The 14,286-nt window shown below is 44.1% G+C and overlaps 1 protein-coding gene across 1 annotated transcript in view; it reads left to right on the top strand.

Moving 5' to 3' along the window:
- MRC2 (mannose receptor C type 2) overlaps positions 1-14,286 on the top strand; it is an 86,915-nt gene that overhangs the window by 42,353 nt on the left and 30,276 nt on the right. The window contains exons 10-15 of the mRNA XM_053363725.1: positions 3,830-3,945; positions 5,794-5,942; positions 6,631-6,848; positions 7,849-7,991; positions 11,816-11,918; positions 13,594-13,732. Coding sequence (XP_053219700.1) covers positions 3,830-3,945; positions 5,794-5,942; positions 6,631-6,848; positions 7,849-7,991; positions 11,816-11,918; positions 13,594-13,732 — 868 coding nt within the window. The remainder of the gene's footprint in view (positions 1-3,829; positions 3,946-5,793; positions 5,943-6,630; positions 6,849-7,848; positions 7,992-11,815; positions 11,919-13,593; positions 13,733-14,286) is intronic.

Here is a 14,286-nt window from a genome sequence, read left to right as displayed (position 1 = left end):
TTTGCTAAATTTATATATACACTTCAGTGTTGAGGATTTTATTCTCTCTTGTGATCCCCTGGTGCTTAGTTTTAATAATGAACAGTTTCTTATTTCCACTATGTTGGGGTTCTTTGCTTTCATTGTTGGTTGTGCTTTTATTGCTGTAGTTTTTATCCTGCGTTGTAAGATGCTCCAGTTTCTGTTTTGAAAAGAGTGGGGTGGATGTGAGTCTTATTATTATTTTACAGTAAGCGGTCAGCGTGCTTAGGACTGCAGCCAAAGGTGCTTTTGATATACGGTGTGTCTATTTGATATTTTCTCTTGGGACGGTAAAATAAACAGTGATTTTAACAAATGCCTGTCCTTAGTTGAGAGCTTAGGTTTGCATACTTGGTAGTTGTGGTCTCTTAATTAAACTGCGTTGAATTTCATCTCCACCACCACAAGCATGCAGCCACCATTAGCAATGTGCTGAGCTAAGCTTGAACGGATAATACTTCTTTCCCCTTTAAAAAGCAGTCACTGGGATGGGCTGCCAAAAGCTGGCCCACACTCAGCTTGCAGCAGCAGATGGCAAGGCTCGTCTTGCTAAGCCTTGATGGTGGGCTTAACAAAGTTCTGTTTCGAACACGGGTTCAAATGATCGTGTGGATGACTCTAAGCAAGGAGGGAACAGAAATACAGTCTGAAATATACTCGGAGTCGAGAGTGGATTCCATGCTCTTTATTCAGCTCATAGTGAGGAGGAATGAAAGTTCCCCCCAAATATCTGCTTTATATACATTATTTACACAACAGACTGCACGTGATTGGCTAATTCAGGGATTCTCCTGTAGGCCAATCAGGTTGTGGATTCACTTCCATCTGGAGCTGGATTGGGTGGCTCCTGCGGACCAATCATACTGCTGCATTGTTCTAGGACCAATCAGACTGCTGCATTCTGAATTCTATTGTTCTAGGACCAATCAGACTGCTGCATTTTGGATCCTATTCAACTCAGTACATAACACAGTCGTACCTTAGAAGTTGAACGGAGTCCATTCCAGAAGTCTGTTTGACTTCCAAAACGTTCGGAAAGCAAAACACAGCTTCTGATTGGATGCAGGAAGCTGCTGCAGCCAATTGGAAGCCCCGTCAGATGTCCGGGTTCCAAAAAATGTTCGCAAACCCGAACAGTCACTTCCAGGTTTGCAGCGTTTGGGAGCCAAATCGTTCGAAAACTAAGCTGTTCAAAAACCAAGGTACAACTGTACATAGAAAGTGTGTGACTCCTTTCCAATTTGCAATGTCAACTCATCATTCAGGGACAATGTTGGTTTGATAAGTTTCTTCAATGAAGCCGTGTCATAAGTACGGAGGAATGGAATGCCCAAATCTTTCTCATTGTTACATATGATATTTCATATGTTGGGTCTCTCCCAATTCTACATCGATCTGTGAGTTTACTTTTTTTATATAGAAAAATCCATATGAAAATCATATTTACATAAACTTTTTTGTAGCATTTATGCATTTCTAAATGTATTTTATGGGACACGGGTGGCGCTGTGGTCTAAACCACAGAGCCTAGGGCTTGCCGATCAGAAGGTCGGTGGTTCGAATCCCCGTGACGGGGTGAGCTCCCATTGCTTGGTCCCTGCTCCTGCCCACCTAGCAGTTCAAAAGCACGTCAAAGTGCAAGTAGATAAATAGGTACCACTCCAGCGTTTCCATGCGCTGCTCTGGTTTGCCAGAAGCGGCTTAGTCATGCTGGCCACATGACCCGGAAGCTGTACGCTGGCTCCTCGGCCAGTAAAACGAGATGAGCGCCACAATCCCAGAGTCGTTCGTGACTGGACCTAATGGTCAGGGTTCCCTTTACCTTAAACGTATTTTAGGCCGCCCTATGAATTTTTCATCATATTTTTGGAATGACTTTTGAGCTGAGAGCAACATAGCAAAATCTGGAGGTGTATGAAATATGAAGAGTAATTAAATTTTGATCTGCACATCAGTCTGGGAAGTAGGATCAGGCCAGGTGTGTTGGAATTTGCAATACCTTGAAGACTCTCAACACAGCAGTCTTGACTCGACGGCAGCTTTCCCTTGGTGGAGATCAGGTTATCTTCAGAGGTGAACTATCAAGCAATTTGACTTATGCGTCCTCCTGGAATAATGGATCATGTGAATGAACGAAGACTGGAAATACAATTAATCCGGCCGAGGACAGAATTCTCTCTAGTTTCATCTAAATTTTGGGGAAATATTGAATGACATTTGCTGCTGACTTTTCTTCTACAGCATCACCATTATACAGTGGTACCTCGGGTTAAGTACTTAATTCGTTCTGGAGGTCCGTACTTAACCTGAAACTGTTCTTAACCTGAAGCACCACTTTAGCTAATGGGGCCTCCTGCTGCTGCCGCACTGCCGGAGCACAATTTCTGTTCTCATCCTGAAGCAAAGTTCTTAACCCGAGGTACTATTTCTGGGTTAGTGGAGTCTGTAACCTGAAGCGTATGTAACCCGAGGTACCACTGTATACTAAAAATGTTCACAACAGCAAGAGAGTTTGTGATTTTGTTTTCCAGAATGGGAGGATGGTAAGTTTTCTCTCTTTTTCGGCACTTAGCAGAGCACTGGGAAGGAGTGACAATAAATTGAAGCGCCCCGTGGGGTCCACAATGACAGCTGTTGTGGGTGTTTTGAAGAGTACTGGCCACTGCCATTTTAATCCCGCCCTCCCTGATATTGCCTAATGTTGATTTCCCAGCCTGATAGTATTGCACAGCCTAAAGTCTCTTGTTGGATCAAGCTATAACCACCTAGCAAAGCACAGTAACACTTTGGTCAGATCAAAAGTAATAGAAATTGCCTTACTCTTTGCAATTGTTTATTTTTTTTTATTTTTTTTTTTTATTTTATTTTAGCTTTTCAGATTTATACATTTCACTAATTTCACAATCATTTAAACATTTCAGAACTTGACTTCCTTCCCCCTCTTTCTGCGGTTCCTTAAATTTATTTTTACTATCTTCTGCATATTCAAATTAACTTAATGTGCTCATTTATTCATCTACTTTAAATATATGCTCTTATAAAACTGCAGGTTATTGCAATAATCCTGCCAGTGTTCTTATCTGCTCACAATTTATCCGTAAATATTCAATAAACCATTTCCATTCTTTTATTTATGCTTTTCAGATTTATACATTTCACTAATTTTACAATCATTTAAACATTTCAGAACCTGACTTCCTTCCCCCTCTCTCTGCGGTTCCTTAAATTTATTTTTACTATCTTCTGCATATCCAGATTAACTTAATTTGCTCATTTATTCATCTACTTTAAATATATGCTCTTATAAAACTGCAGGTTATTGCAATAATCCTGCCAGTGTTCTTATCTGCTTATAATTTATCTGTAAATATTCAATAAACCATTTCAATTCTTTTATAAAAAAAGTTTGTTGTGTTGATTTCTTATTCTCCTGGTAAGTTTTGCCATTTCTGCATATTCCATGAGTTTTTGTATCCATTCTTCCTTTGCTGAGACTTCTGCTTCTTTCCATTTTGGGGCGAGTAACATTCTTGCCGCTGTAGTCGCATACATGAATAAGTTTCTATACAGTTTAGGTATTTCTGCCCCTATAATTCCTAAAAGAAAAGCTTCTGTTTTGTTGTTTTTTACAAAGATTATTTTAAACATCCTTTTCAATTCATTATATATCATTTCCCAGTAAGCTTTAACCGTACTACAAGACCACCCCATATGACAGAAAGAACCTTCTTTCTCTTTACATTTCCAACACTTAATTTGATTTAGATTTATACATTTCGTTGACGTTTTTCTGTCACGTTTTCCCCAGGGTTGGAAATGGCAAACTCCATCTTGCTATTGGCTGGGAGACGACCACGTGACATACAGTGATGCTCGGAAGGTGTGCACAGATTATTCGTCTACTCTGGTCACGATCACCAACAGGTGTGTGTTCTGTTGTAAGCCATCCGGAGTTTTGATTCAACAAACGTCTTTTTTATTATTTAAAGAAATTAGATTATCATGGAATGGGTTTTCAGATATTGTTCTGCAAACACTTAGAGGGAAAAGCTAGGCCAGGCACTTGACCTCTTGGTTATTTTTGGAAGGATCTATGCTGCCTGGCAAGGGACGCGGGTGGCCCTGTGGGTTAAACCACAGAGCCTAGGACTTGCTGATCAGAAGGTCGGTGGTTCAAATCCCCGTGACGGGGTGAGCTCCCGTTGCTCGGTCCCTGCTCCTGCCAACCTAGCAGTTCGAAAGCACGTCAAAGTGCAAGTAAATAAATAGGTACCGCTCCGGCGGGAAGGTAAATGGCGTTTCCGTGCACTGCTCTGATTCGCCAGAAGCGGCTTAGTCATGCTGGCCACATGACCCAGAAGCTGTACACCGGCTCCCTCGGCCTGTGGAGCAAGATGAGCGCCGCAACCCAGAGTCATCCACGACTAGATCTAATGGTCAGGGGTCCCTTTACCTTTACCTTTATGCTTCCTGGCTGCCACATGGCAAAAAGCAACAGGATGCTAGACTGGTGACTAGGAACGGCCACCAAGACTACACTGGTCCTGAAAGACCTACATGGGCTCCCAGTACATTTCCGAGCACAATTCAAATTGTTGCTGCTGACCTTTAAAGCCCTAAACGGCCTTGGTCCAGTATACCTGAAGGGGCGTCTTCACCCCCATTGTTCAGCCCGGACACTGAGGTCCAGCTCCGAGGGCTTTCTGGTGGTTCCATCACTGCGAGAAGTGAGGTTAGAGGGAACCAGGCAGAGGGCCTTCTCAGTAGTAGCGCCCTCCCATCAGATGTAAAGGAAATAAACAACTACAGTGGTGCCTCACAAGACGAAATTAATCCGTTCCGTGAGTCTCTTCGTCTTGTGGTTTTTTCGTCTTGCGAAGCACGGCTATTAGCGGCTTAGCGGCTATTAACGGCTTAGCGGCTTTAAGAAAAAGGAAACAAACCCGCAAGAACTCGCAAGACGTTTCGTCTTGCAAAGCAAGCCCATAGGGAAATTCGTCTTGCAAAGCACCTCAAAAAACCCTTTCGTCTAGCGGGTTTTTCGTCTTGCGAGGCATTCGTCTTGCGGGGCACCACTGTATCTGACTTTTAGACAGTCAGAAGGCAACCCTGTATCAGGAAGCTTTTAATGTTTGATGTTTTATTCTGTTTTTAGTGTTCTGTTGGGAGCTGCCCAGAGTGGCTGGGGTATAAATAATAAATTATTACTATTATAGTGGTACCTCGGGTTAAGTACTTAATTCATTCCGGAGGTCCGTTCTTAACCTGAAACTGTTCTTAACCTGAAGCACCACTTTAGCTAATGGGGCCTCCTGCTGCCGCTGCGCTGCCGGAGCACGATTTCTGTTCTCATCCTGAAGCAAAGTTCTTAACCTGAAGCACTATTTCTGGGTTAGCGGAGTCTGTAACCTGTAAGCGTATGTACAGTGGTACCTCGGGTTACAGACGCTTCAGGTTACATACACTTCAGGTTACAGACTCCGCTAGGAACTTTGCTTCAGGATGAGAACAGAAATCGTGCTCCGGCGGCGCAGCAGCAGTGTGAGACCCCATTAGCTAAAGTGGTGCTTCAGGTTAAGAACAGTTTCAGGTTAAGAACGGACCTCCGGAACGAATTAAGTTCTTAACCCGAGGTACCACTGTATTATTAATTATTATTATTATTATTATTATTATTATTATTATTTGACCATCAACCTCTGGAGGAAAGATCATGGATTGGTGGATGTGGTGAGGAAGCGACTGACTCATTCCCTTGTCTCCCTGGCCAAGGTTTGAACAGGCCTATGTGAGCAGCCTAATTTATGGCTGGGAGGACGAATATTTCTGGACAGCTCTACAGGACATAAATGAAACGGGCTCCTTTCGTTGGTTGAGCGGGGATGAAGTCACCTACACCCACTGGAATCGCAACCAGCCCGGTAATAGATATCTGTGTGTGTGTGTGTGTACCTAGGGTTTGTTTACATCTTTCAAATAACTTATTATGTGGCTCTCTCCTGCAATCACAGTGGGTTATGCACACCCCCTTTTTTTTCCTTTTAAAACAGAATATTTATTTTGCCTTCCCCCACAGTAAGAAATTTGGCTTGACTGCCTGAATTGTCTGCACTTCCTTTTTCATCTTATTAGGGTTTGTAGAGAAAAATAGTAACTTAATATCAAATATCTTTTCCTTTTTGTTGTCCGAACTAAGACTTTGATCTAACAACAACAAAAACATAAAGGGGGAGAGAGAAAGGAATGAACAAAGAAAAAGAGAGAAATAAAGAAAAAGAAAAAGAAAAGAAATCAAAGAGAGAGAGAAACAATAAGAAGAAACCTTGGTTTGTTGCGGTTTGTTTGGAGCTAAACAAACCATAATCCCTGGTTCAGGTATAAGGTTAAATTAGAGATTGTGACTGGTTTCCTCCACCCATTCGTGGGGAGAAGCAAAGGGGGTGTGGTTTGTTCATGCACAGTAAACCGTGGTTTATAGCTTACCATGACGTGTGCAGCCATTATCTAGTTTGGTGGTTATTGCCCGATTTTGCCAAGCCAGATGGAAACCTTTTCCTTTGGCTTAAATTTTTCCTCTGGCCTGTTTCCCCCTTCCCATGAGGCTTTCAGGTTATAACAAAGGCGGCTGCGTTGCCTTGGCCACGGGGAGTGCCATGGGACTATGGGAAGTGAAGAACTGCACCAGTTTCAAGGCCAAATACATCTGCAGGCAGAATTTGGGGACTCCGGTGAACCCTGAGCTTCCTTCGCCTCATCCCACCCCGAGCCTCACAGGAACTTGTCCAGCGGGATGGGTCACCAACCCCAAGTTGAGGCACTGCTACAAGGTACGTACAAAACGGGAGGCAGCCAGCCAGTTCATGCTCAAGACTTTTAATGCAAAGTGAATCGTATTAGCTCAAATTGGTTTTAGATTTAACATTTGTCACAGCAGTTCGGGCTTGTAATACTCTCACCGACTGCAATCAGTTTGTGAAACGGCTCCCTTTTTTCTTTTCTTTTTTCCAAAAAATTATTGATTTTCTCTTATAGCACACAGACATAAACACAGAAAAGAACATGACATTTAACACAACATAAAAACTTAACAACAGTAAAAACACAAAAGATTTTTTCCTTCTTATTCCCTGGTATATTTACATTGTTAGAAGACTTCCTCGACACCTTCCAATCTGAATTTCATCACAACACATATTTAGCAGTTCCCAATTTCATATTTATAGCATATCCTCTTTCATTACAAACTTCTTATCCTTCCTTCGAATTGTAATCCATAATAATCATTATTATTCATCTTTTTCTATCCCTTAGCCTAATCTGTTACTTCTAGGACTTTCTTAATTATCTTATATTACAATATCTCACTAAATATTCTTTAAATTTCTTCCATTCTTCTTGTGTTTCCTCCTCTTTCTGGTCGCGGATTCTTCCAAGTCAGGTCAGCCATCTCTGAAAAGTGCATCATCTTCATCTGCCATTCTTCTATTGTCGACATTTATTGCAATTTCCAGTTTTGGGCTAATAAAAGTCTTGCTGCTGTAGTGGCATACAGAAACAGTCTAACATCCTTCTTTCCGGTCCTGTTATTCCAAGTAGAAAGGCTTCTGGTTTCTTAATAAATGTATTTAAAAATTTTTTTTTAATTCATTATAAATATTTTCCCAGAAGTCTTTCACCTTAGGACACGTTCACCACATTAATTGTATTAGCTCAAATTGGTTTTGGATTTAACATTTGTCATGGCAGTTCGGGCTTGTAATACTCGGAAGGGGCGGCTCTCACTGACTGGGATCGGTTTGTGAAATGGCTCCCTTTTTTCTTGGGCAGGTGTTCACCTACGACAAACTGCAGGAGAAGAAAAACTGGATCATGGCCCATTTGTTCTGCAGCGATCGGAAAGCACAACTCTTGAGCGTCGGCACTTACGAGGAGGAACATTTTATAGCCAACACGCTCAACAAGATATTTGGGTGAGGATTGAGTTACGAAAGCAGGAGATGTATGTTTCTGGGCGACACCTTGGCAAATACCATATTTTTCGCTCCATAGGGCGCACCGGACCATAGGGCGCACCTAGTTTTTAGGGGGGGAATAAAGAAAAAAAAATATTCCCCCCCTTAGCCACGGGGCTGGGGTGGGGGAAGCCCGAGCTTCCCCCGACCCCAGCCCCCAGAACAGGCTGCTATCCGCAAGCTTTCGGAGCCCGAAGGCTTGCGGATAGCTGCCTGAAGCCCGGAGAGCGCAACGGGAGTTGGCACTGCGGTCCCTGGGCTTCAGGCTGCAGGCAGCTATTCGCAAGCCTTCAGAGCCCGGCGGGAACTCCCACCGCACTCAGAAGGCTTGCGGATAGCCGCCTGAAGCCGGAGAGTGAGAGGGGTCGGTGCGCACCGACCCCTCTCGCTCTCCAGGCTTCAGTGAAAGCAACGTGTAGCCTCCAGAGCGCGGAGGGAGTGCTTCCTCTGCGCTTTGGAGGCTTCGCATTGCTATCGCTGAAGCCAAGGAGCCTGCATTCGCTCCATAGGACACACACACATTTCCCCTTAATTTTTGGAGGGGAAAAAGTGTGTCCTATAGAGCAAAAAATACGGTATATCCATGTGCTCTCAGGCACACTTGAATGTTCCTTCATATGTAAGCGCATTTGCGAGTTTTGGTTTACGTGCCTACAGTGTGATTACGTTTTATATAGACAGATAGACAGCCGTCCTCCTCGTCCCTTGCTTTGAGAGATGATACAGTTGAAACCCACATTTAAAACCCCACCTTTTTAAAAAAAAAATAGGAAGATGGAAGCTGAAACAAAAAGTTAAGAGGTTCTGCTTCCTATTGAAGCTTGTGAAGAATCATAATGTTTTATCTGGTGGTTGTGAATGGGTGGGGATAGGGAAAGAGTGAGAGGTGCCGTATTTTTAGCTCTGTAAGACGCACCAGACCACAAGACGCACCTAGTTTTTGGAGGAGGAAAACAAGAAAAAAAAACCCCGTATTTTTCCCTCTATTACACGCAGATTTTTTCTCCTAAAAAGTAAGGGGAAATGTCTGTGCGTGTTATTGAGCGAATGTGTGGTCCCTGGAGCTAACAAGCGCGAGTGAAGGCAAAAATCAGGCAAATATCAAATCGTCCGGAGAAGGGAGGAAAGGAGGAAGCTGCTGCTTTCCTGCATTCTGCCTCAGGGTCTTACTGCCCACCCGCTTCTGTTTCCTTACTGTGTTTGCTCAAACGGAACAAAGAGCAGAGAAAACCCCTCCCCTCCAGGCAAGCAGAGTGGAAAGCAGAGCGTCCTTCCTTCTAATTCCTCTCCGTGCATCTGGGACTCGAAGGCAACATGCAGGTTGGGGGGGGGAGAGAGAGAGCTGGCTGGCTTGTGGGGGGGGGACTTTTGCCTTCCTTTCCTCCCTCCGGTAAAACCCCTCTCCTGCATTCTTAGCCAGCTGCTTCTCTGCACACCCCTCTCCTTGTCGCTTCTATGTTTTTCCTTCCCTCCCTACTTAAAACGTGGTTCCAATCACGGATCCACATGGATCCTCAGGATCTTTGCATTGGGTCACCCCAAATTCACCATCAGATCACATAGCATGTCCATGTCTACAGCCTGCCCCCCCAAAATCACGCACCCACTGTTGCCTGGGGCTGCAATGGTACAAAAACATGGTTACAAAGCATGGATCCACATGGATCCTCAGGATCTTTGCATTGGGTCACCCCAAATTCACCATCAGATCACATAGCATGTCCATGGCTACAGCCTGCACCAAAAAAATCACGCACCCACTGTTGCCTGGGGCTGCAATGGTACAAAAACGTGGTTACAAAGCATGGATCCACATGGATCCTCAGGATCTTTGCATTGGGTCACCCCAAATTCACCATCAGATCACATAGCATGTCCATGTCTACAGCCTGCCCCCCCAAAATCACGCACCCACTGTTGCCTGGGGCTGCAATGGTACAAAAACATGGTTACAAAGCATGGATCCACATGGATCCTCAGGATCTTTGCATTGGGTCACCCCAAATTCACCATCAGATCACATAGCGTGTCCATGGCTACAGCCTGCACCAAAAAAATCACGCACCCACTGTTGCCTGGGGCTGCAATGGTACAAAAACGTGGTTACAAAGCATGGATCCACATGGATCCTCAGGATCTTTGCATTGGGTCACCCCAAATTCACCATCAGATCACATAGCATGTCCATGGCTACAGCCTGCACCAAAAAAATCACGCACCCACTGTTGCCTGGGGCTGCAATGGTGCAAAAACGTGGTTACAAAGCATGGACCCACATGGATCCTCAGGATCTTTGCATTGGGCTACCCCAAACTCACCGTCAAATCACATGTCTGTGGCCGCAGCATGAAGCACAAAAATGATACATCCACTGTTTCATTCAGATTTTTTTTTTTCTTGTTTTCCTCCTCTAAAAACTATGTGCGTGTTGTGGTCAGGTGCGTGTTATTGAGCGAAAAATACGGTATTCTGAATCTCAGAAGCCAGAACAGCAAGGGGGATCGCTGCGCAGCGAAAGCAGCAATCCCTCTTGCTGTTCTGGCTTCTGGGATAGCTGCGCAGCCTGCATTCACTCCATAAGACGCACACACATTTCCCCTTACTTTGTAGGAGGGAAAAAGTGAGTCTTATAGAGCAAAAAATACGGTATCTGCTGAACTGAGAAGAAGCGTGGCTGTTTCCTAAAAGGGGGAAGTGGAAATGATGGGTTCAGGTTTTGCCAATAAAAAATAACCCCCACATGGTTAATCAGCAGTCCTTGATATTTTTTTCAGGGGGAGGCAAGCTGAACAGGGCCTAGATGGTGCTCTGTGCGTTTTGATTCTGAAACCTCGGCAGTTACTTAGCTTGGCCTGTCACAACAGTGAGATGCTGCTCTTCTCCTGTCACCATGGCTACAAAATGGAGGGGGAAGTTGGTGCCTCCCGGGTGTTGCAGGACTACAACTTCCATCATCCGGGACAACTGGCCATACTGCTTGGGCTGATGGGAGCTGGGAGTCCCAAGAATATCAGGAGAGCCACACACGTGCCCCAACCCTGCACGTGTATTGGACTACTGCAATGCGCTCTACGTGGGGCTACCTTTGAAGGTGACCCGGAAACTGCAATTAATCCAGAATGTGGCATCTAGACTGGTGACTGGGAGTGGCTGCCGGGACCACATAACACCGGTTCTGAGAGATCTGCATTGGCTCCCAGAATGTTTCCGAGCACAATTCAAAGTGTTGGTGCTGACCTTTAAAGCCCTAAACGGCCTCAGCCCTGTATACCTGAAGGAGCGTCTCCACCCCCATTGTTCAGCCCGGACACTGAGATCCAGCGCCGAGGGCCTTCTGGCGGTTCCCTCATTGCGGGAAGTAAGGTTACAGGGAATCAGACAGAGGGCCTTCTCGGTAGTGGCACCCGCCCTGTGGAACACCCTCCCTTCAGATGTGAAGGAAATAAGTAGCTATCCTATCTTTAAAAGACATCTGTAGGCAGCCCTGTTCAGGGAAGTTTTTAATATTTAACGCTGTATTGTTTTTAATACTTGGTTGGGAGCTGCCCAGAGTGGCTGGGGAAACTCAGCCAGATGGCAGGGCATAAATAGTAAATTATTATTATTATTATTATTATTATTATTATTATTAAAGCAGCTTGAATCAATTGAGCCAAATCACATATAGCAAAATGGGGTGGCAGCTGGGGGGACAAACCTTGGAAGCTTTAGTCAAGCATTAAGTCTTCGCACAGTTACATTCATGGAAGAACTGACCCATCTTCTTTTCGGATGCCTTCCAGGGCATCAGAACCTGAAATTCATGAGCAGCATTGGTTTTGGATCGGCTTGAATCGCCGGGACCCAGGACTTGAGAGGAGCTGGCGATGGAGTGATGGTCTTGGGGTGAGTGATGCTTTGCTCAACCTATTAAAAAAAAAAGCACACCAAGAACTCAAATAAAGATTACAAATCCTAACAGAGATTACAAACTCTAACTCATAAATATATGTATAAATGGTATATAATACTGTTTTATAATTTAGGATTGTTTTATAATTTATGATAATTTAGAATCTAAATGTATTTTCATGTAATGTTTGATACTTCCAGCTGATGAAGGTGAATACATCGAAACAGGGCCCTGTCCTGGCTTATAATCCATATTTGACTTTTGATTTCTGCTCTATGATTGAAACTGAGTCTCCATCTGCAAGCTGATAAATTATAAGGATCAACATTATTGTCGAGTGAAAAAGAGAAAATCTTTGTAACGAATTCTTGTGTTATACATATCTTTATGAGTTAGAGTTTGTAATATCTGTTAGAATTTGTAATCTTTATTTGAGTTTGTAATTCTTGTCAGAATACAGTACATACTTTTGAATGGATTAGTTTTTATTACTATTGACTATTGACTTGTGAGTAAGGACCACTCCCACTATTGAAACTTACATAGGCCTGAGTTCTTGGTGTGCTTTTTTTCTTGGTATGTTTAATAACAAGAACTCCAACCGATTCAAAAGGCACTGGGAACAGAGATTTGCATGTTTGTGTGTGTGTGTGTTTTAACAAAGTACTCCTGTCGGGAGATCAGTAAGTAAAATAGAATGCCTCTGCTGTTATTTAGAGGGGAAAGAGGACCAGGAGTTGTGTATTGATGGAGAAATAGGAATCTGACAAAAAGTCCCAAGAGTTATTTTGTCAGATCAGTATATGAATTGATGCCTATTCTTTGATATCTTAAAATTGTCACCTCTTCTTTATTTCAGAGATTCTTTTCTGTTTGCTCTGTTTTTGTAGATATTTTGTCAATACAGAATTCATTAGAGATGCAAATAAATAAATAAATGCAAACTTCCAATGTTAAAAAAACAAACAAACCAGAGTTATTTTGTCAGGTGGCTTGCTGGAAATCATGGCTCTCTTTTTGTATTAAGGCTTCTTCTGTTAAGGAGCCACCATAAGAAACCCAGACCTCTCTCGATGCTTGTTTGTTGCCAAGGTAGAGGAAAATGCATTTGAGATCATGCAGAGCCCAGTGTAGAGTGGGAATTCTTTCTGGTGGGGGGAGAGAGGAAAGTATTCATGTCACTGCGCTCAACTGAGTTGGATGAGCTAGCGACTTAAGGCATGGGTAGGTAAACTAAGGCCCGGGGGCCGGATCCGGCCCAATCGCCTTCTAAATCCGGCCCGCAGATGATTCAGGAATCAGTGTGTTTTAACATGAGTAGAATGTGTGCTTTTATTTAAAATGCATCTCTGGGTTATTTGTGGGGCATAGGAATTCGTTTATTTCCCTCCCAAAATATAGTCCGGCCCCCCACAAGGTCTGAGGGACAGTGGACCAGCCCCCTGCTGAAAAAGTTTGCTGACCCCTGACCTAAGGCTTCAGTTGACTAAGCAGGACATTGAGGGATTAATAATAATAATAATAATAATTATTATTATTATTATTATTTATACCCCGCCCATCTGGCTGGGCTTCCCCAGACACTCTGGACGGCTTCCAGAAAAATATTAAAATACTGTAATACATCAAACATTAACTTGCCCTCCCCCATCCTCCTTTTGCCTTCAGTTCTCCTACCATAACTTTGACCGCAGCAATCACGACGACGAGGACATCCGGAACTGTGCGGCGCTGGACTTGGCATCTTTGCAGTGGATGCCTCTCCAGTGCGACGCTCAACTGGACTGGATCTGCAAACTGCCCAAAGGTGACTGGGATGGTGATGGGTTGGCAGGGAGGGGAAGAGTTAGCCACAGTAAAGAACTTTGCAGTCGCCTCTTTCATGTCTACATATCTTCAAACGCGAGATTTTGAAGGAGGAGTCTTGAGGTAATGTTCAGCCAACTCAATAATGTCCGTTAAGCGAAGGAGTTAAGTACCTTGCCTGGGCTTCAGGAGGGCTTAATATCTTCATAGGTCACCACAGTGTGCTATGAGTTACCGTATTTTTCGCTCTATAGGACGCACCCGACTATAGGACGCACCTTATTTTAGAGGGGGAGAACAAGAAAAAAAATATCTCTCCCTCTCTGTGCAGCGCCCCTCCAGCGAAGCGGCAGGAGAAATGGAGCCCCTTCCATTTTCCTCCCACTTCGCTGAAGGGGCGCTGCGCAGAGAGGGAAAGCTGTGCAGTGCCTCTCCAGTGAAACAAAGCCAGGAGAGTAAGAGGGATTGGTGCGCACCGACCCCTCTCGCTCTCCAGGCTTCAGGGATAGCTGCTTGACGCCTCCGGAGCGCAGCGGGAGTGCCCACTGCACTCCA

Source organism: Podarcis raffonei, chromosome 13 (assembly GCF_027172205.1).
Source record: "Podarcis raffonei isolate rPodRaf1 chromosome 13, rPodRaf1.pri, whole genome shotgun sequence".
NCBI lineage: Eukaryota > Metazoa > Chordata > Lepidosauria > Squamata > Lacertidae > Podarcis > Podarcis raffonei.
This window is presented reverse-complemented; position numbering and strand designations above follow the sequence as displayed.